The sequence below is a fragment of the Grammomys surdaster genome, unplaced genomic scaffold, assembly GCF_004785775.1.
Source record: "Grammomys surdaster isolate TR1022 unplaced genomic scaffold, NIH_TR_1.0 172, whole genome shotgun sequence".
Taxonomy (NCBI): domain Eukaryota; kingdom Metazoa; phylum Chordata; class Mammalia; order Rodentia; family Muridae; genus Grammomys; species Grammomys surdaster.
In genome coordinates this window covers 3,003,237-3,025,932 of record NW_021604620.1, presented here as the reverse complement: position 1 = coordinate 3,025,932, position 22,696 = coordinate 3,003,237, and the positions used below count along the sequence as shown (strand labels likewise).

Here is a 22,696-nt window from a genome sequence, read left to right as displayed (position 1 = left end):
GAACATGCTGGGTGTGGAGCCTTTTCCCAGGCTAAGAGTCCTTTGAAGCTAAGCTTACTGAGAACGGCACCCCTTCCCAAAACCCAGCCATGTACAGCAGCTGTTACCCCAGCACGCCTTGCTGAGTTTTGCTGTCTGTTCTGTTCTGTTCTAAACACTCATGTGCGTGGACATGCATGTGAGTGTGTTTAGATGCATGAGTGTGTGCAGGTTGTGTGCAAAGGACTCGGGTGTCATGCCTCAGAAGTTGTCCACATTGTATGTTTTGAGACAGACTCCTTTACTAGCCTGCTGCTCACCAGGTGAACTAGATTCGCTGGCCAGCAAGCCCCAGGGACCTGGTATCTCTGCCTCCCAGTACTAGAATAAAAGATGCATACCACCACACTTGGCCACACCTGGCTTTTAAGTGGATTCTGGGTGTGTGACATGGTTTTTTCATACAAAGCAAGCACTTCTCTGACCGAGCCCTCTCCCCAACTGTCACGTACCCTGAAATATACTGTGAGCACATAGTAAGAGGAAGATTCCAGATTACGGGCCCAAGGCTGTGGCAGAAATTCCAGCCCCGGGAGGATGATTCCTGCGTTCAGCTTCAGATCCTGTCACACTTGCTCACATATCTCTGAGAGAGGCTCTGCGTCTCCTCGGCTCTCTCCTGTGGTAGGAGAGGCAAAAAGAGCCCTTGTCCCTGGGGCGGGAGAGTGGGTGACATGGCAACCAGGCAGGAAGATGCTGTGCTCAAGGATCTGTTACCTGTTCTCGTGGCTGCTCTTCATAGCTAAGTCAATGTCCTTTTCCTCCTAAGCCTACCAGTGTTCAAAACAAACACCTCCTGTGCTGAGCTCCTGAGCCTTGCTGAGGAAAACAGCCTCACTGCGGAGCGTCCTCTGCTTATGGGGCTATGTTCACTCCTGAGCCAAAGACCTTCAGCCTGGGGCTGTGCTTTAAGCTCGTACCTCCCTCTTTCCACAGAGGTCTCAGTCTGCATTCTCCTTTACTACTGAAGACACTCTGAAGACCAGTTCAGCAGAGGCTGCACCAAGGCAGCCCAAGGACCGTGCCCAGCGTCTGCTGGAGGAGTCTGCTCTGCCCAGCTGGAGGAGCATGGATGGACTGGATGGAACAAGTAATGTTTTTCTTGTTGTTGGTGCTGGTGTATTGGTTTGTTTGTTTGTTTGCTTTGTTTTGAGACAATACCTCATGGAGCCCAGGCTGGTCCCCAACTCCTTATACAGCCAAGAATGGTCTTGAATACTTGATCCTCCTGCCTCTGCTTCTAAATGCTGAGATTATAGGTATACACAACCACTCCCTGGCTCCAAGTAGGTTTCACAAGTGCTGTTTGGGGGTTTTGCTAGCTATCACATGGCCGTTGAGCCCCTCCTCCTGTAAGTGTGTGTGTGTGTGTATGTGTGCACATGTGTGTGTGTGTGAAAGGATCTCTGATATCTTGATACATCTTAGGATGACATTGTGGTTCAGTTGTACCTATATGTTCTTCCTGCTTATTCTAGAATGTTCTGCCTCTTCCTTAGGGGCTAGAACTCACACCGACGTCTTACATAGTCTCATGAAATGAAGAGGTTGAAATTAGCTCAGTTACTTTTCTAAGCTCTCAGGCCATGGCTGTGACCATGAAAACAGAAGCCAAGGGCCTTGGAGCCCCATACTCTGGGGTCTGTCCCTTACCTAGTAAGCACATATGTACAGCAGAACATGAACCCGCATGTTGTTATATGTAGCAGCTGTCAGTGGTATTCACAAACTGTTGTAGGCCGGACCCAGATCCCTTCCCTGAGTAGCAAAGATACTTAATGGCAAAGTGACCACCCTAGGAATAAACGTCTGAAGACTAGCTGCCATTCCCTGTCTATAACCAACCAACAGTCTATGAGCAAAATCCACCTCGTGTGAAGAACTGGAAATGTCAACTGTCTTGTCAATCTAAAGATTTTCTGTGAGAGGTCACTTTCCTCTTAACCCCTGGTGCCTGGTGGGTGAAGACTGCCCAGCTACAGCACAGCAATGACAGTGCTCTGTCTGTGGTTTCAGGGTTTCTGTTGAGTGTCTTTTATCCCTAGATTCATCATTCAGATACACAGATGCCCACTTCCCATCTTCTCCCACGTTCTACCCCTCCCCACCTCTCCCATCCCCCACTTCTCCCACATCCCCAGCTTTTCCCACATCCCCAGCTTCTCCCACATCCCCCACTTCTCCCACTTCTCCCACATCCCCAGCTTCTCCCACATCCCCAGCTTCTCCCACTTCTCCCACATCCCCAGCTTCTCCCACATCCCTAGCTTCTGCCACTTTCCTCTCACCCCCTACCTCTTTCTCTTCCCTCATCTCTCCCTCCTCTCTCTTTCCTCTCCTTTCTCTCCTCTCTGTCTCTCATTTCTTCTCTCCTCTTCATCTCCCTCTCCTCTCTGTCCCTGGGTCTCAGCTGGTTGAATCTCATCCCTCCGTATATTGTATACTAGAGTACAAGCCCCATAATTCCTGACCCGCCCAGGAGGTGGGAGCTGTGTCTGGAAAGGCTTCTCCTCTGCCTCCCTCTCTTTGGATATGGGAAGCTTCACAGTCACAGGAAACAGGCTGAGTTTCTGTCTGACCTGAGGCCTTCTGCCGGTAACCAGGGTTCAGCCCTGGATCTGTTTCTAACATTATTTATTATTTTGGTGTTTTGTGTGTATGTGCCCATGTATGCAGTACCCTTGAACGCCAGTAAAGGGCATCAGATCCCCTGGAATTGGAGTCACAGACTATAGTAAGACACAATAGTGGCACTAGGAATTGAACCTGGGTCCTCTGGAAGAGTAGCGAGAGCTCTAACCACTGGACCACTTCTCCAACTCCAAGCTCCACTCTTGGATCTGCCATTTCACTATGGCAGCCTGTTCACAAGTGGCTGTGAGGAAAGGAGCCATTAGAATCAATCCATCTTGGCCTTGGGACGTGCGAGGGGGCAGGGAGCTGGGAACCTAAGGTACAGATGGCCGATGTCAAAAAACAAGACCTTAGCCCGGCTGCTGTAGCTCTCCCTCCCCTTCTGCCAGCCTTAGAACAGTGTGGGACAGCTCTCTCAGGAGGCAGGAAAGGGACCGTGTCTCCGGTCTCACTCCGTCTGCAAGGCCCCCAGGGATCCTTGAAGAGTCTCTGTTTTAATAATATCTTTACCAAATTTTTCATGTGTGTATTTTGATTATACCCGCCTCCATCACCTTCTCCCAGTTACCCCCTCCTCAGCACCCCTCAACCCATTTTCCTCCAATTTCATGTCAGACCATCTTCATCATCGTCACCATCGGAGTTTAGTTAGTACTAGAGCAGCAACAACCTGCCACGCTCCACATCTCCAAAGACAGTGACTCTGCCTCCATTGGCAGCCATCAACTGCCAATTGCTCCCTGCTAGGGGTGAGACCCTGTGAGCCCCTCTCCCATCTGCACTTGAAATTTCACAGACTTGATACTGTGAAGGTGTCAGGCAGGGAGCCATGGCCCCTGTAAGCTGATGTGTGCAACAGCCATGCTCTCATTAAAAGCTCTCCGCCCATCCCCCGTCTCTTACAGCCTCTCTGCCCCGCCTTGGATGGGAGAAGCTGATACTGATGGTACCTGTGTATAGCTCTTAACATCCTGCGAGTTGGGTGTGCACTCCTGGTCTCCCTAAGGCGCTCGCCCCACAGTCTCACAGGAGTCTCGAGGGAGACGACATGTACCTCCCAGCTCGCTCCTACAGTATTAATGGACACTCCTTGTTTCTTTCTCACCTGTACCCCACAGATCTAGCCCCACTTTTGCAGAGCCCCGATGGCAACTGGATGACCTTGAAGGACAATGGTAGACAGCCCCCAACCCGCCTGCTGGCCAAACCGAAGAGTGGAACCTTTCAGGCCCTGGAGGTGGCATCCAGTGTGACATCTGCCTACGATGAGATAGGTTCTGACAGTGAGGAAGACTTTGATTACAGCAAAGCCTTGAGTAAGCTGTGCCCGCCATCCCAGGGCAGGCTCAAGCAACCCCAGCCTCAACCTGCACAAGCCCAGAGTTCTGGCCAAGGTCCCTTAGCCACCTCTCCCTCAAACCCTGAGGCCATGTGCTCGGATTCAGAGACATCCTCCACCAGCTCATCTCAGGAAGCTGGCTGCCGGGCTAAGCTGTCCTGGCTGCAGAGAAAGGCCCCCAAGAACCCTGCAGCAGAGAAGATGCACCTCCAGGGAGACCTGGATGTCAATTTCAATCCTCAGGTAGCTGGTGGAGAGACTTCCGACAGTAGTGATCCAGAGGAGACGCTCCGCACTGCAGAGAGGAGAGCCAGGAGGTGGAGAAGGGCCCGAATGGGCCCAGAGGAGTCAAACAGGGGGCTGCCTTCACCTGGTGCCCATCCACAGGCTCTGCACACAGCTCAGGTAAAGAAACCTGCAAACACACACATACTTTGAAAGTAGGATGACCCTTCTCCACATGTGGTGCCCTAGAGACCCTGGGTTTGGGCTCTGCTATCTAAGATTCTAATTGGTCCTGCTGCCAAGCAGCCGAGTGACCGGAGGCAGGCCACATCAACCCTCAGTGTCAATTTGTCCTAGCATTAGACTTTCTTGTCACTGTGAAGAAACACAGACACACACACCTTGAGCTGTCACTTGGAAGCTCATCTCTTTGGAAGCTTCTGTGTGGGTGCTGTGTCTCTTGAGCTTAACCAGAACATGTCGATGGTGGGAACTTCTTCAGTTCATGATGGACAGAATGAAGAGAAAGGGAACATGGGAGAGAGCCGGGGCAGGGCTGGAGAGAAGGCTCAGTTGGAAAAGGGCTCACTGTGTAAGCTTGAAGACCTGAGTTCAATCACCGCCTACAGAAAAAACCAAGCACAGTGCTATTCTGGTGCTGGGAAGACAGGGACAGGGGACTTCACACAGTCACCACTCCGACAGCCTAGCCTACTCAGCCCCAGGCCAGTGAGAGACCTTGTCTCAAAAAAAAAAAAAAAAAAGGTGGATGCCACCTGACGAAACACCTGAGGTTAATCTCTGGCCTCTATATTTTCAACACACACACCCTCACACACACAACCATGCACACACATACACACACACAGACTAGTTAATTTTTTAAAAACTAAGGCACGATATATATCCAAGGAGGATTCCTAATCATTGCATGATTCAAAACGGGTGCCCGAGGCTTCTATGAACTACAAAGAGGCTTCAGACTCCTGCGCAGGCTTCGGTCTTTGAACGGCACCTGTCGTTGTCAGGCTTTGTATTAATGAGATGAAGCACCATGACCAGAAGCAATTTGAGAGGAGGGGGCGTGGGGTCGTGTCTGCTTACGTCATGCTTTGTCACTGAGGAAAGTCACGGCCAGAGCTCAGACGGAAGGAACGTGGAGACAGACGCTGAGGCAGAGGCCATGGAGGAGTGCTGCTTACTAGCCTGCTCCTCATAGTTTGCTCAGCCTGCTTTCTCATACAACCGAGGACCACTGGCCCAGAAGTGGCGCAGTGAGCCCTCCCACTTTAATCATCAATCCAAACAATGTCTTGCCCACAGGGCAATCTGGAGAGGGATTTTCTCAACCTCTTCCCAGATGATTCTGGCCTGTGTCAAGTTGACAAAAATAAAGCCAATGTTCTGGCCTGGTGACCAGAACAGCACCTTTAGGGAGAGGCCAGAGGCTGGCCAGAAGCTGCCTGTTACCCTCCTTGCCTCTCCTCCCTTGGAAGGACCTTTAGTAAGTAGCAGTACCCTCTCATAGCCACTAGGTGGAGATGCTGCTACGCTGCCCTGGGTGTTCAAACCTGAAGTTTCCTTTCATAGGGCAGCTCTCATCTCTGCCTCCTCCAAAACACACACACCAGGTTGAAATAAAATAAAAATTACATATTTATTCAGAAAAATATAAATAAATTAACATAAGACAAAGGAAATGACCTGCTATAATATACAAATATTAAATATTTATATTTGTATAAATATTGTATTATAATACATATACAAAACTATAATATACAAGTATTAGAGTATCCCAGTGGCATTTCCTGCCAGGCATGGTAGCACATGCCAATGATCCCAGTACTCCAAAGGCAGGAGGATAATGTATTGGGGGCTAGCCTGTACTACATAGCAAGTTCCGGTCTATATAGTAAAACACATACCCCCATCCCAGAAAACAGACAGGGCTGAAGAGATGGCTCAGCAGTTAAGAACGCTCACTGCCCTTAAAGAGCGCCTGGATTTAGTTTCCAGTGCCCACACCAGGCAGCACCCAGTAACTCCAGTTCCAGAAGATCTGACACAAAGGGCACATGTACACATGTGGTGCACATTCAGACAAAGTGTCACAAATAATTTAAAATAAAATAAAAATGAACAAATTAACTCAATGCTATTCTCTCCACCCCGGACCCCTAAAGGTGTATTTTGTGTGAGGCTATTTTCTATTGCCATGATGAAACACCATGACCAAAAGAAAACCGGAGGGGAAAGGGTTGATTTGGCTTACATTTCCACGTCCCTGTTCATCATCCAAGGAGGTCAGGACAGGAACTCACACAGGGCAGGGTCCTGGAAGGAGGAGCTGACACAGAGGCCATGGAGGGGAGCTTTCTACTAGTTTGCTGTCACGACTTGCTCAGCCTGCTTTCTTGTAGAACCCAGGACACCACCCCAGGGATGACCCCTCCCATAATGGGCTGGACCGTCCCCCATCAATCACTAATTAAGAAAGCACCGTACAGGCTTGCCCACAACCCCATGTTATGGAGGCATTTTCTCAATCAAGGTTCCCGTTTCCAGATGACCTTACTTGTGTCGAGTTGACATAAAACTCTCAAGTACAGCCATCTCTCTGTGTTCATAGGCATGCAGTAGACTTAAAACTGTAACTCAGCAGGTCTGTCTGTGTCTGGCATCATGCTGTCTGTCCATCTTCTTCCACTTCTCTCTAACTCTCAGCCATAAATGATACAGAGAGGTTGGCCCACACCCATCTGGGCATTCCAAGTACAGAAGCTTTCAGGAAGACAGTGTACCAAGAACAGGGTATCAGCTTACCCAGAATGCAGGCAATGAAGAACACATCGTCTGTAGAAAAGTTAAAACCGGGCTCTGGGGAGATAGCTTAGTGGGTAAAGTGCTTGCCTTGCACCCACGTCTCATCTCAGACACATATAAAAACCCAGGCATGGTGGTACAGGTTTGTAATCCCTGAGCTAATGGGGCAGAGACAGATCACTGCCAGAATGCCCTCTCTCTTACACACACACACACACACACACACATATTAAGAACAGCAATAAACGCATTAAAAGTCTTTTATTAATTATCATATTTAATTAGGTCCGTTGGTGGAGGGGTGAGTTTGAGTTTGTACATGTGAGTGGAGCAGCCAAACATAGATGTTGGGAACCAGATTCATGTCCTCTCCAAGAACAGGAAGCGCTCTTAATCGCTGGACACCTCCGCAGTCCCCAAATGCTGTCTTTGTGTCAATGTCTCCTGCCACTCACAGACAATTCTAAGTTACAATGCTGGTGACAAACTCCAGCGGACTGAGTAGCTTCCAAACCCCACTTGGGTGCCACTGGCTCTTCCTTGTCCCACAGTGATGGATGTGTAAAGATATTATCCACGCTTTCAGGCTGCAGACAGGCCCACAGAGTGCCGTTGTGCAAACTTTAAAGAGCTGTCAAATTAAGCTCTCGGTCCTCATAGCTATTTGCATAGCCACGACAGCTTATGCGTGCATTTCGCACTTGTCAACGATGTCATTAGCAGCCTGTTCAATTCATGCCAATTCCATGTGAGGAAAAAAAAAACAAAAAACAAAACTTTTTTAGTGAACATTTGCATGGTTTCCACTGAGATTCTTTCTTCCCTAGTTTTAAAACTGTTCTCATTTTTTTCTCCTATGAAAAGTATATTATGTTTTACCTGTCACCTCTCTCAGATATATTTATCTTATATTTTGATGTTTTGAGACGGGGACTCAATAAACAGCCTTGCCTGGAACTCACTAGGCTTTCTTCAAACTCACAGATATCCTCCTGCCTCTGCCTCCCAGATGCTAAGATTAAAGGCATGTGCTTAAGTACATCTTACATATAAACGTTTTGCTTAATAGCGATGGTTAGGTGGGATCAGGTACTTCGGTTGGCAGAGTGTTTGTCTGGCTGGCTTAAGGAACTGGGGTGGATCCCAGCATCACATAAGTCAGGCATGATGGCACACACCTGCAATCCCAGCACTTGGTAAGTAGAGGCAGGAGGCTCAGGTATGTGAGGTCATCCTCAGCTACATGGTGAGTTGAGTTCAAGGCCAGCCTGGGCTACATGAGATCCTGCTAATTGTCTCCTTTATCATTTTGTTAGCCAAAGCCATTAATTCTCAAGCTTATACTTTTTCATGATGCTTTGCAGGTCTGTATTTTCCATCAAGACTCAGATAGGCTTTGCTTGTCTGGGTGTGAAGTAAGAGCTAGCTTTTTTTTTTTCCAAGTTATTTGTTTCCATATCATTAATAAGCCAGCCTCCATGTATCGGCTGGCATGAGATACCTTCTTTACACATGAAGTTTACTTTGTTGCCATGTGTCTATTCTTTGTTCTCTTCTTGTACAGATCTTACTGTTTTCATTATAAATTCTCTACAGTACATGTTGCTGTCTGGTGAGCCTCCCCTCCCCCACCCCTTCTCCCCCACCCATGTTACGTTGGTTGATACTTACATCATTTTCTAAAACTCTCTTGGCATCTCTCAAACCTTTACTCATATAATTGCTTTCTTAAAATCTGTTCAATTTGAAAAAAAAAAAAACACAAGTTGTATTGGGTTGTGCTGAGTATATGCATATACTTAGGAATAATTTATGTCTTTGTAAAACTGAGCTTTTCCATCCAGGATTGTCCAGCACTTGGAAAGTTTTTAGACTTTTGTTCAAACCCCCTCATGCTTTTCCTGTTAAGTAATTTTTAATTTACATTTTAATGATGCTGTAAGTGAGAGTTTCTTCATCTGTCATGTGTTCTGATCAGCGCCTATAGAACGACACTGACTTTGTTCTGTAATAACTTAGCGCTCTAATGGATCTTTTGTTAATTCCGCTAGTCTTTCATGTGGTGTTCTTAGCTATTCTAATTATCTACAAATAATGAACTCATGCGTACTGGTGAGTACTCTGCCACAGAGCTCTCTCTCTCTCCAGTCTCCTTCCTCCTTCTCTTCCTCTGAGGACCTTCTTTGCTTTGGAGACAGAATCTCTTTAAGTTGCGCAGTCAGCCTTGAATTCACTGTCTTCCTCAGCTTCGGCCTCATGAGTAGCTGGAATCGGAAAGGCCAGGGACACTTTGGTCTTTTCCGTCTTTGCAGTCATCCCTTTTCCTGTCTTCCTGCAGTGGCAACAGCCTGCGCTCACTGTGAAATCGTAGCAGCGGGCAGGGTCTTTCTTCCTTGGTGACCCGCCCAGTGGTTCACAGTCAGGTCTGCTGCTTGCTTCCAGTTGTGCAGCTCTTATCAAAACTAAGAAGCCTTTTGTGGCCCCAAACGATGTAAGTCAGGAATGGGCTTTTGATTTGATTTGGTTTCATAAGACAGGGTCTTCTCACTATGGCGCCCAGATGGCCCAGAACGCACAAGTGACCTTAACTTCAGCCTCTCAGTTTCAGGCTCCCAAGTGCTGTGACTCTAAGTGTGAGCCCCGTGCCTGGACAGTTTTCTTCTCAAATCTATTAACGCTGTTAATCACATTGATATATTTCTTAATTTTGAGATGGCTTAACGTTTGTCATATATGATTTTCTAGATCATGACTCCCGTCTGTAAGAACTGAATTCCATTTGTATTCTAACTTGCTGAGTTCAGCATCAGCTTCTAAGAATGGCTTGACACAGGCCTAGAGAGAAGGCTCAGCAGTTAAGAGTCCTTTCTGCTCTTGCACAGGACAAGTTCAGTTCCCAGTACCCACAAATCAGCTTACAACTGCCTATAATTCCAGCTCCACTGAATATGATGCCCTCTTCTGGCCTCCACAGGCACTGCACTCACATGCATATACCCACAGATAGACACACACTTAGGCACATAATTAATGTCTATGTAGCATGTTGGGGAATTGAAACTAAGGCTTATTCTCAGATTGATGAAGTGCAAGACTCAGCTATGTGTTCTGCTTGTTTGGTTGCTGTTCATTTTGTTTATGGTGTCTATTTATCCAACGTTTCTGAACCAATGAGGTTGGCAGAATACTGCAGAGAAGAGACCAAAAATTATACACTTAGAGGGAAGAGACCAGCTGGATCCACCAGTTCTTTTTCTTGTCTATTCCTATGGGTCTTTTTTTTTTAATGGAAAATTCTTCTTTTGCTGGCAAGAAGCTGATTTCCATTGCAGTTTGGCAATAGAATACCATCCTTTTGTGGGTCTGCCTACATAGTTTTGGAAGAAGATTTGGCAAGGTCGTGAGGGCTGTTAGCCAAACCCCACTTTAACATGGGTGCATTTTTCACTAATGGGAACTTGAGGGTTACAGACAGCTGCTATTTTAGCTTCCCGCAATGCTTTATTTTTAGTTATATTCATTAGTAAAGATGTTTTCTTGGGGATAAATTTGGTTCCATCCAACATTCTAAGTTCTAATTATTCTCTAAAAATGTGCTAAGAATGTTGGACCTAATGATGGCTCAGCAGACAAAGCAGGCTTGCCACTAAGCCTGATGACATGAGTTGGGTCCCCAGGATCTACATGTCCAAGGAGGAAACTGACTGCCACAGTCCTCTGATCTCCACATCTGTGCTGAGGCATGTAAAGGTCCACATGCCTACACATATACACAAAACATACATGCATGCATGCATACATACATACATACATACTACACACATATATACATACTACACACATACATACTACATACATACATAATATACACATATATGCATACTACACACATGCATACATGCATATTACACACATATGTACTACACACATACATACATACTACACACATGCATGCATGCATGCTACACACACATGCATACATATTACACACATGCATACATGCCTACTACACATTCATGTATGCATACTACACACATACATACTACACACACATACATGCATGCATACTACACATATACATACATACTACATAGATACAACACATGCACATACATACATACTACATGCATACATACATACACACATACATACTACACACATGCATACATACTACACACATACATACATATATGCATACACACATACATACTACATAGATACATACATACTGACCACATACATATATACATACATGCATATTACATGCGTACATACATGCATGCATACATACATACTACACACATGCATGCATGCATACATACACATACATACGTACTGCACACATACATGCAGGCAGGCATACACACATACATACTACACACATTCATACTACACAAGACATACATACATACATACATACATACATACATACATACATGTAAAAAAGGACCTTGCCATGTGAGCAGCTACTAATCTTTGTATATAATAGATTAATAACATGACTATTCCTTTATTTACTATATTATTCATAGAAACACACAAAAAAGAAAAATCTAGTAGTGAGAAGAGAAAAATGAGATGGAGTAGTTCAGAAAATGGGTAACGGGGGTCCTGGTAAAGCTGGTGTAAGATTTTCCATACTTACCTTTCAGAATAAGAGGATGGCAGAGAACATGTCTGCAAAGTAAGAGTCCTCACTGAATCACCCTCTTCTTAAACATTTCTGTGCCATAGGTCATCTCAATACTAGGCTTGGTCTTAGCCAGAAAGCAGGGGAGTTATGGTGGATCCTTTTGAGAACCTAACAATCACCACAGGCTCCTGGGGTTCCCCAACCTGTAAGAGTCACATCCATAGAAGGAGCTTAGCATGTAATCACCCAATAAAGCAGGATCAGGAGATATGGTTATTAACTAAAGGGGATTGTAGTTATTAGGGTATCACACAGTATGGCTATTAGGGTATCACATAGTATGGCTTACACATGCACAAGGACCCATTAGTTCTGGAATACTAATCTTGCCTTTTTTTGTTTTGTTTTGAGCTGGGAGACTGCAACACTTGAAGTCTCAACTCAAGCACTGCTTCCACAGGGATGCCTTCTCTGTCTCTCTATGTGATGTGTAGGACCCCTGCATGGCTTCCCTTACACACCGTTTGCTCTGCACCTAAAGGCACCTTGGATCCAAGAGGGAGATTTTAGTCTCCTCTGTTAGCAGGCTGCTGGTGGGAGGGCCAGACAGGTGTGCCCAGACAGGTGTGCCCAGCCTGGTGACTCCATGTGTGGGGGCACAAGAAATCTGATGGTGAAGAAGAATGAATTTGGGTCTGGAGAATGGGTCAGTAGGTAAAATGCTTGTCTTACATAGATAGATAGATAGATAGATAGATAGATAGATAGATAGATAGATGACAGATAGATACCAGGTGTGGTGGTACATGCCAGGAATCCTGGTGCTGGAGAAACAGACAGTTAGATTCCTGAGGCTTGCCTACTTAAGGAGCTCCACACAAGTAAGAGGTAGATCCAGAGAGGCAGGGAGAGCTGACCCAGGGCAGAGGTCCACAGGCTGGGAATTCCAAATCTCAGAGCAGAAGCCCTAGTCTCAGGGAAGGGAGTAAAGTATTCAAGCATGTGGAGCTCCGAGCAAGTGAGAGATCCTGTCTCAAAACCAAACAAACAAGGTGGATTGTGGCTAAGTGTGGTAGTTTGAATAAGAACAGCCCTTGGGCTGATAATATTTGAATGCACAGTCACTGGAGAGTGTTACTGTTTAAAAGGATTAGAAGGATTAGGGGGTGTGGCCTTGTTGAAATCAGTGCAACCTTGTTGCAGGAAGTGTATCACTGAGGGGTGGGCTTTAAGGTTTCAAAAGCCTACTCACTCTTTCTCAGTTCCTCCCTCCCTCCCTCCCTCCCTCCCTCCCTCCCTTCCTCCCTCCCTCTCTCCCTCTCTCCCTCTCTCCCTTCCACCCTCTGTGGATCAAGATGTAGCTCTCAGTTACTTTTCAAGCACCTGCCTATATGCTGTCATCGTCTTGCCATGATAATACATAGATAAAGCCTCTGAAACTGTAAGAAAACCCCCAGTTAAACGCATTCTTTGTGAGAGTTGTTGAGGTCATGGTGTCTCTTCACAGCAATAGAACACTGACTAAGACACTGTGGAGCATTAGCCAAGGTTGTCCTCTGGTCTCTCTGGTTCATGCACCACCCACCCACATACACAAGAACACAATTCAAACACTCTTCTAAGCCTGAGGCTCATCTACCTAAGCTCTTTAGCCAAGTGTTGAATGCGTTAAAGACACCCAAGGTAAAGTGGAAATCAAATCAGGAAAGACTTGCTGTTGCCCTGGGCTTCCTTCCTTGGGGGTTCCTGGGGACAGCTGCAATCCACTCAGAAGTGAGATTCATTTATTCCAAAGATAAAGGCTCTTATCTCCTGGTTCTGGCTCCCTGCAGGTGTCAGACAACGTGTCAGAGACTGATATCAGCAATGAGGCTCAGAATTCCCGGTCTAGCACAGATTCTGCTGAGGAGAGGCTGAGAAACAGGCTGTATGAGTTAGCCATGAAAATGAGTGAAAAGGAGACTTCTTCTGGGGAGGACCAGGAGTCGGAGTCCAAGACTGAGCCTAAGAACCAGAAGGGAAGTCTCTCTTCTGAGGAGAACAACCAGGGTGTCCAAGAGGAGCTGAAGAAGGTAAGGGGCAGGAGACTCCTGCAGACGGTGACACCTATAGCAGCTGCAGGGGGTGCAGACACACCCTGGGCCCCAGGAAGCTTCCCCCTCAGTGCTCAGCCCAAGTACTTGGGAGAAAGAGAGAGAACTTTCTCAGTCATTGCCAGGGACAATCAAGGAAGGGGCCTCACTGTCCTCCCATCATGTCTCCTGTGGTCCCTCGTCTCTGAGTTTTTCATCCCCCCAACCTTCCCTGTTTCCCACATTGTTATCTGACTCCTCTCCTTTTGCCCCTGGTTTAGAATTATGTACCGTTCTAACTGCTCTTAAAAGCAGCAGAGAGGTTTTGGTGCACGAGATGGAAGCTTTGTGTTGAAAGTGGCCATCTGGATTCTTGGGCTGGGCCAGTTTCAGTTTGTTTATTTCAGCCTGAAATTCCCTTTCAAACCAATTCTACAGGGATCCCAGCGTTTCAAACAGATCAGGCCTGCTTTCAGGATCGAGAAACACTGGATCTGTAGCTCCACACACCTTCCCTCCCTTACAGGCCTTTCCTTACAAGCAGATGCCTGAGCTCCTAGGTACAGAATTTGAGTAGCATGAAAGGCACGCCATCCCCCAGCACAGAGGGGTCACAGATGCCTCCCCACCCTGCTTCTGCCTGCCCACTGTGCTGGCTTCCCCTCCACGGCTTCTCAAGACATGTTTACACTGTGTATACCTGTCTGCCACAAATGAAGGGAAGAGAGTGACAGGCTGAGTGTCCCTTTGACATGTTGTGGATAGATATAGAGATTATAGGGAGGGAGGGAGATGAGAGATGACAGGGAATGGACAGATAGATGGTAGGGAGATGTCAGGTATATAGATAAATGATAGACATATACACAGACATAGATGACAGATTGATAGGTGATAGGGAGAAGATAGATGCTAAGAGATAGATGACAAATTGATAGGTTAATGATAAACTGATAGATTATATATTGATTGACAAACAAGCAGATAGACAGATGTTCAGACAGACAGATAATTGGGAGGGGGGTTCTGTAAACACCATGTCCAGTAGAGTAAGATCCATGTGAGGCAAGAAGGAAATCTGATTCAGTACAACCCAGTAGCTGGTGCTGGTTCAACCTTCTAGAATCTGACCCCAAGCAGTTGATTTTAGACATATTTAAGCACAACATCATTTTGTAAAAAAGTTTCCTGGTAGTGATAAACTCGATCCCGTATGTACGTAAGTCATGTTTACATTGAAACTCTTTACAAAGTACACACGATCTCGTCTGTTGACTGAGAAACCATCCATGCTCAAGATAAGGACCTAGAATGACTGAGATAAACATGTGAGTCCCGAGTGACCTGGCCCTACAGGTAACACAGAAGTCACCTGGGTTACTATAAAGTGCATGCGACATCTCACATAAGGATGGGTTCCAGACTGAGAACCAATGCTCAAGATAAAGGTCTGGGAGGAAGAGTCTGGGGTAAGTATAATAGTCTGGGGGATTCAGGCAGTTTGGGCCCTACAGATAGCACAGGTCACTAGGCTATTAACTACATTCGTTTCCAGACTTCCAGGTGGAAAACAGACTCGACATCTCTTCTGTTGAAGAGATGACATTGCTTGCTTAACATTCCTGGTTTCCCCGGTGCTTAACTGTGAGCACAAAGACCTCGTGCCTTCTACAGAGAGTAGATTGACAATAATGATATATTGATAGATGATAGATGTATAGATAATAGGTTGATGGGTGATAGATAGATAGATGATAGATAGATAGATAGATAGATAGATAGATAGATAGATAGATAGATGACAGATAGACAGACAAGCTCATTAAAATAACCCTTTGATACAGATGCAGATTATTCAGATGGGGAAACTGAGTCTGGGTTATCATGGCCTGCAGCTAGTGTAAGAGCTGAGGATGTATGACAAACCTTGACCTCAAATCATTAGCTACTGTCTTTGTGACAGGCCACCTCTTCATTACTCCCAACAGGACTTCCTCTCCCAGTGCCTGAGGCTCCTGTTAACTGTGATACATACACTAGACGTTATGTTTCTCATTTGAGAGATGGTTCTAACAGAGACTTGCTTCTTGGGTCTTTTCCCCATTCCAAGGTCACAGCATGGTTCCTGCTGACCCTTTGTGTGCGGGTGTGTGAAGGAGCTCCTACACTCTGCTAGGCAGCTGAGCCAGCAGAACCAGTGCTATAGGGGAGAAAAGTCCACTATAATGACACCACGTGATATCTGTCTAACAGGGGTCAACATAGGCCCTGGGGGAAGTAGAGACTATCATGTGACGTCTGTCTAACATTGGCTCCATAGCCTGTTGGCTTTGTCATGGTCCCAAATCTCTAAGAAAAACTCAGTCTGGACCAGTGGCAAGGCATGCTGGGATGAGGTGTGTGCCATCACCTTTACCGGCTAGTGGGGATCACTTCCTCCAAGCACCTCCACCTGATACACCCCAGGAATAATATGCAGGAAAAGGAGAGTCACTGGGGAAGCAGTGAGGCCCTCCCACACACACGCTTAGCCTTACTTAGACTCCCAAGTGAATCAGTTCCTCAGAGTTCAAGTCCATCCCCCAGTTTGCCACAAGTTTATGAAGACTCGACCAGGTATCATTCTTCATACGTTAAAAAAAAAAAAAAAAAACAGATACAGAATCACAGGCTGAATATTATCAAGCAGAGACATGTGCTGTACGGAGATGGGTTTTAGGCTTTGAGTGTTTGTTTCATTTCACTGTTTTGAGAACTCTGGGCTTAAGCTGACATCTTAGCTGTATTACAAGCACCCGTTGTCAACCTTTCTTGTCTTCACACCCACTCTGGCCTCCTTTTGGCTCCTGGCCTTCCTGGGCCCTCTAGTCCTTTCCCTATTCAGTGAGTCTGTTCTCACGGCATGCTTGCTCTCAGCATGCCAACAAGCCTGTCTGTCTGTCTGTCTGTCTGTCTTATTTCTAACTTGATCCCTAGGTCTTCATTGTTGATTGGATAAACATATCTTGCCCCCTCGTGTAGAACAGGGATAATCATAACCGCCTTTCCGAATTGGTGAGACTTGAATTATGCAGTGTAAGCTTCGTGCACGCAGCAGGAGCCCAGCAAATGTTAATTAGCATACACCCTGTAACAAGCTCCAGAAAAATCAACTTCACAAAATACTGTCCATCTGCTGGGTGCTGAGCACAGCGAGTTCGATGCCTTGCGGCGTACAGACGCAGATCTGTGTCCACAGCTGGTGCCCTTCACACTGTGCAGAATGTCAGTGCGGGGACACTGCATGGGACTGAACCCAAGTTTCCATCTTTAAGGTCACAGTAGCTGGGACATCACTCATGATCCAGCCACTACCAGTTCATACAACAGAGAGGGGGCAGGGAGAAAGAGAGAGGGAGAGAGAAAGAGAAACAGAGACAGAGAGAGAGAGAGTAACATTTGTCTCTGCTTCCTGGGAGCTGATATGCAGGTGCATGAAAGACTGATACTAGAGCCAGTTTGGTGACTTTAATGCAACTTTCTCTCTAGAATGTGAGGTTTCCAGTTCTTGCCCAACAGCAGCAGAACCCCTTTAGAAGCATGGTTCTTTCCTTGTTTGAGGTCAGACCCTGGCCGTAGGCAGACTGACCCCTCAGATGGCCTGAATGGCTCACTTTAGCTGGATGTAAGTGGACCAGGGAAACTGCCGAAGAATGAGCTTGTAGAGCCCTATCTTAAATGCCTTATAGGTCTGTCCTAAACCCTTGAGGCAATTCGTTGTGCCAAATGGTCTTGTTTCTCCTTTAGGTGGCTGCTCTTGTCCCTTAGACCCAATGGTCAGCCTTCCAAACGCTGGTCCCCGGAGTGTGGAAATGAATACTGGCTTTTTCAGCTCTAGGTTGGACCCATCCCCAGCATTTTCTAGGAGAACGTCCTGGTCCAGTGCCTAACTTACCTCTCAGATGTCACACTCCTGAAAAGGGATGTGTAGAGCTAGGGACTGGCCTGAGTCTGCTGCCAATATTTCAGTAGCCAAATCTCCACACATGCCCTACTGTGCCCACATCTAGAGCCTTCTGGATCCCCCTGGTTCCAGAATTCTGTTCTTCTAGACGGGTCATGACACAAGTTACCATGGACAGTGATTCATCCCTTGTTTCTTGATAGAAACACCATTTACAACCCTGCTTCTTGGGGACCCAAAATTAGTAAACTCTTGCATTAGAGGCCAGTTTGTATATCCATTATCCTGGAACATTTTAATTAAAGCATCTTCATTGATTATCATAAGTAGTTGGGTTTTATTTTTATAAGAGGGTCACAGCCCCGCAGAGCTCCACCACCTTGTCTTCCTTCTGATGCTGAGAGAGTAGAGGTATGAAGGTGTCCAGCTTGTAGAAAGAGTTATTGCCTGGGGAGTGGGCAAGACAGAGAGAGAGAGAGAGAGAGAGAGAGAGAGAGAGAGAGAGAGATATCTCGGAGAAATAGGAAGGTCTCCAGGGCAGTACTGAGCTCTTGGGTTTGCAGATGGCAAACCTTCCCATGAAGAAGGGAAAGAACACAGCAATTCTGAACTCAGATGAAAACAGATGGCAAATCCTTCCTGTCGAAAGGAGAGATTGTTCATGAACCACACCACACCCTTTATGCAATTATCCAGCTGGCCCAGCTGACTTGGGGGCCCATGTAGATCCCCATTTCAGGAGTGTCTAATGACACCATGAGTTCTCTGTGAGCTAAAAATTATGTATGAATCTCAGACAGGATCGGGGGCGGGGGGGGGGGATGCAGGGACGGGAAGAGGGTCGATTCCAACCATAATAAGAACAAGGGAAAAGTATGAAGTGAAAACTTAGCAAGAAAACTGCTGATCTCCAAGAAATGGGGGCCGTGTACTGGAAGGAGAGGCAGTGTAGAGATGACTTCTTCCAAAATTAGGTTAGAAGTTTAATGTAATTCAGAACAGGAACTCAAACCAGATGTCAACATCCCGAAAAGATTCCCAGCATCAAAGTCATCTGATGGAACAAAGTCAGAAATAGTGTAGAAATGTTTAGAAAAATTAAGGAAGGACTGAAAAGGATCTGCCTGGTAAGACATGACTTATGTGCTTTAAAGTCACAGTAACCGAATTCATGAGATGTTGACACAAGATGTTAGGAAGAAATCCAGAAGTAGAGCCTGAGCTTTATTAAATATAACTCATATTGTTTTATGATTCCTGTTTATTTCCCACCACTAACTGGGAAAAGAATGCCCTGGGGCTTTTTAACAAGCAGTGTGAGTGTGTGTGTGTGTCTGTGTGTGTGTGTGTCTGTGGTGTGAGAATGTGCATGTATATATGTATTGAGTATGTGAGTGTGTGTGTGTATGTATATATATGTGAGTGTGTATGTGTGTATATATTATTAAATATGTGTTTGTGTGTGAGTATGTATGTGTGAGCATGTATGTATGTGTGTGAGTGTGTGTGTATGTGAGTGTATATACACATGTATATATATACATATATATGTGTGTGTGTGTGCATATGTGAGTGTGTGAGTGTATGAGTGTGTGTGAGTGTATGAGTGTGTGTATGTGAGTGTGTGTATGGTTGTGGGTGTGTGTGTATGTGTGTATAAGTGTGTATATGTGAATGTATGTGTGTATGTATGTGAGTGTGCGTGTGTGCGAGCACACACATGCACCATGGCACACATATGGAAATAAACTTGCAGGAGTCAGTTTTGTCTTTCTACTGTGTGAGTCCCAAACAGTAAACTTGGGTCACCAGGTTTTAAGAAGCCCCTTTACCTGTGAGCCATCACACTGGACTAAGAGCCTGTAATGTAGTTTTGGTTTGTTTTGATTTTGGTGATTGATATTGGAGACATGCTTCACTTGCTCTTTTAGGAGGGTACAGGGGACATGGGAGGAGAACACACTTATAAACTATGATAAAGAATGGTTGGGTAGCCTCCTTTGCAGACCCCAGCAGCAGCAGGCAGAGGCAGCCACAAAAAGAAGATGGCCGACTTCTCCTAGGAGGAGTGAGGGTACAAAGTTAGGGGTTCAGTCTCCACTTGTGTACATTTGTTCAACAAATAATCAGTGGGATGACCTAGAAGCTGCCATGCATTGTGGGTAAAGAGAACTGCTTCCTGGTCAATGGACTTACCTTCTATTGGGAGAGATCTCTGATATCCAGGTACACGTTGGCATATTTCCGTGAGAAAGCTGTTGAGTTGAGATGAGGACAATTAAACAGGAAGTCGTTAGGAGGGGTGATGAACTTCTGGGAACCTCTGACCAAAGGATTTTAGCTAAGCCAGGGATGAGGAGAGCAAAGGTCGGGCCAAGATACCCAGGAAGAGTTGGGTTGAAAAGTAGCAAGTCCGCCCAGGCTTGCCTGGCCAAGCTCCTTACCGAGCTGTGAATATAGAGGGTGATTTTTATTTTTAGTATCCCTGGCCTTCTGCATATATCTTGGTGGTAGTCTGTGAGCAATGCCAAAGTCTTAGCAATCAATATCAATCACCAGGGACTGAGAGCAGCCATCACACACAAGCAAAACTGATCAACAGTCACCTCCTGGACCAGGGAAGAAACTCCTGCCTGCTCTGCTCCTGCTGGGGATAGCTGGGTGAAGGGTAACAGCCCCAGCATTGGCCTCCTCCATCAATCTGGCCATTCCCTGATGTGCTCTCAAAGGGGTACCATAAATCAAGCAACACTGGGCACTGCCCTGGAAGCACAGGGATCTAAATTTGATCCCTAATTCCCACACAGAAAAGCCAGACATGGTGGCATGTTCTTCTCATCCCTCTACTGGAGAAGCAGGCACAAGCAGATCTCTGAGGCTCACTGGCAGACACATAGGCTAGCTGTCAGTTTCAGAGCAGCAAGAGATCCTGTACAAAGAAAACCTTGGAAGCTGGAGAGAGGGCCCGGGGGTTGAGAATGATGTGTACTGCTCTTGCAAAGGGCCTGAGTTTGCTTCCCAGTATACACATTTGGTGGCTCACAAGTGCTGTAATTCAAACTCCAGGGGATCTGATGCCCTCTTGCGAGTTCCAGGGCACCCAAACTTACATATACACCCCTGCACCTGTGCAAGTGCACACACACACACAATTAAAAATAAATCTTTTTAATTTTTTAAAAAGAACAAACTGGAGAGTTCTTGAGGAATTCCAGCTAAGGTTGTTCTCTGGCCTACACACACACACACACACATACACACACACACACATATGCACACACACACATACACACACTCACACACACTCACACACATACACACACACTCACTCACACACACTCACACACACACTCACACATAAACACACACACATACACACACACACACACATATGCACAGATACACATGCACACATGCATGCATCCCTCAGTCCTTCCTAGAGCTCTCTTCTGATCTCTGGTATGCATGTTGTATCTGCTTACTACATATGCTAACTTATTAAGACCATGCCCCAACTTCTTCACACGATTCTGTACCCTGTCTTTCACAAAGTCACTTTTCAGAGGCGAGAGTCTGTGGAGAGTATATTTGGTGGGTTTTGGAGGTGCCACCAAGGGCCTTATGTTCATGAGAACTGAAACAACTTGGACTATTTTCCTTGCAGATTTCTGTCAGCTCTTTGTGGGGACATATGGAGTGTCTTTTCTTACCTTTAAAAAGGAGACAAATCCGTGAAATTCGGGCATTTGGGGACCAGTTTCCTTGCTTGTTGCTCTGCTAATTGGAAGCATCTGTAGTTTGGGACAGAACGTGATGGGCAGACCATGGGTCTAGGTTCTGCTAGGGTGTGTATTCTTTCTCACTGTGGTGAGTATGTGCCCCTCAGTCCTGGTGGGCTCAGATCAGGAGTGTATCTGGGTAGCTCTCAGCTGGGTTGTGTGGCTTGGCCTTACCCTGGTCTTGGCAACAGGCTAACACTGAAAGTTGTTGGCAGCTGTGGAGGGACAGGTAGATCCCTCTCACACCTTCATCCATTCAGCTTTTGCTCACTGACCTGTTTGCCCCTCGGGGGTGGGGAGTTAAAACTATCTTTTGTGTGTATGTGTGAGTGGCTACATGTATGTATGCACACCACATATGTGTCTGGTACCCATGGTGTCCAGAAGAGGGTGTTGGATCGCATGGGATGGGTGTTGTAGGCAGTTATGAACCACTAATTAGATGCTGGACTTCAGCAAGTGTTCCTAACTGCTGAACAGTAAGCTGTCTCTCTATCCCTGCCCCTGAATTTTTTTTTTTTTTGAGACTACTTTCTGCAAACACTGGGCTCAGGGACCTCTAAACATGGGTGCAGGAATGGTAACGTGGTGAGAAGGACATAGGCCTTGGGGACCAAGATTTCTAGGATCATGTTCCCCCTCTGTACCTTCATCTTTAAAGATGGGATGGAAATACCAAGCATGTTGGATGAAGACTGCAGGCTGGACACGGTTACTACACTGCTCTGGATTCTGACTCATGTGCAAATCAAGTCCCTTTTTCCTCTTAGAAATATTGATGCCAAAAACTGAAAGTGCATTTCTCCTCAGTATGCTGGGGGAGCACTCCCCTTCCCCCCACCCCCGTTCTCTTGCTTGTGTGTGTTTGTGGTGTATATGAATATGTGTGTGGTATGCGAGTGTGTGTGAGTGTATATGGGACGTGTGGTATGCATGTGGGGTGTGTGCAAGTGTATGTGGGGTGTGTAAGTGTGTGTGAGTGTGTGGTGTATGTGTTTGTTGTATGTGTGAATGTATGTGGTGTGAGTGAGTGTGTGCATGCATGTGTGTAGTGTGTGTGGTGTATGAGTGTTTGTGGTGTGTGAATGTGTGTGTGGTATTTAAGTGTGTGAGAGAGTGTATGTGGTGTGTGAAAGTGTGGTATATATGTATATATGTGTAAGTATGTGTGGTTTGTGTGAGTGTGTGTGTGTTCATGTGTGTGTA

The 22,696-nt window shown here is 46.2% G+C and overlaps 1 protein-coding gene across 1 annotated transcript in view; it reads left to right on the top strand.

Annotated features, from left to right (window-relative positions):
* Positions 1-22,696, top strand: part of Myrip (myosin VIIA and Rab interacting protein) — a 137,844-nt gene that overhangs the window by 97,670 nt on the left and 17,478 nt on the right. Inside the window, exons 8-10 of the mRNA XM_028767384.1 lie at positions 976-1,129; positions 3,792-4,417; positions 13,529-13,768. Of these exons, the coding sequence (XP_028623217.1) occupies positions 976-1,129; positions 3,792-4,417; positions 13,529-13,768 (1,020 nt within the window). The remainder of the gene's footprint in view (positions 1-975; positions 1,130-3,791; positions 4,418-13,528; positions 13,769-22,696) is intronic.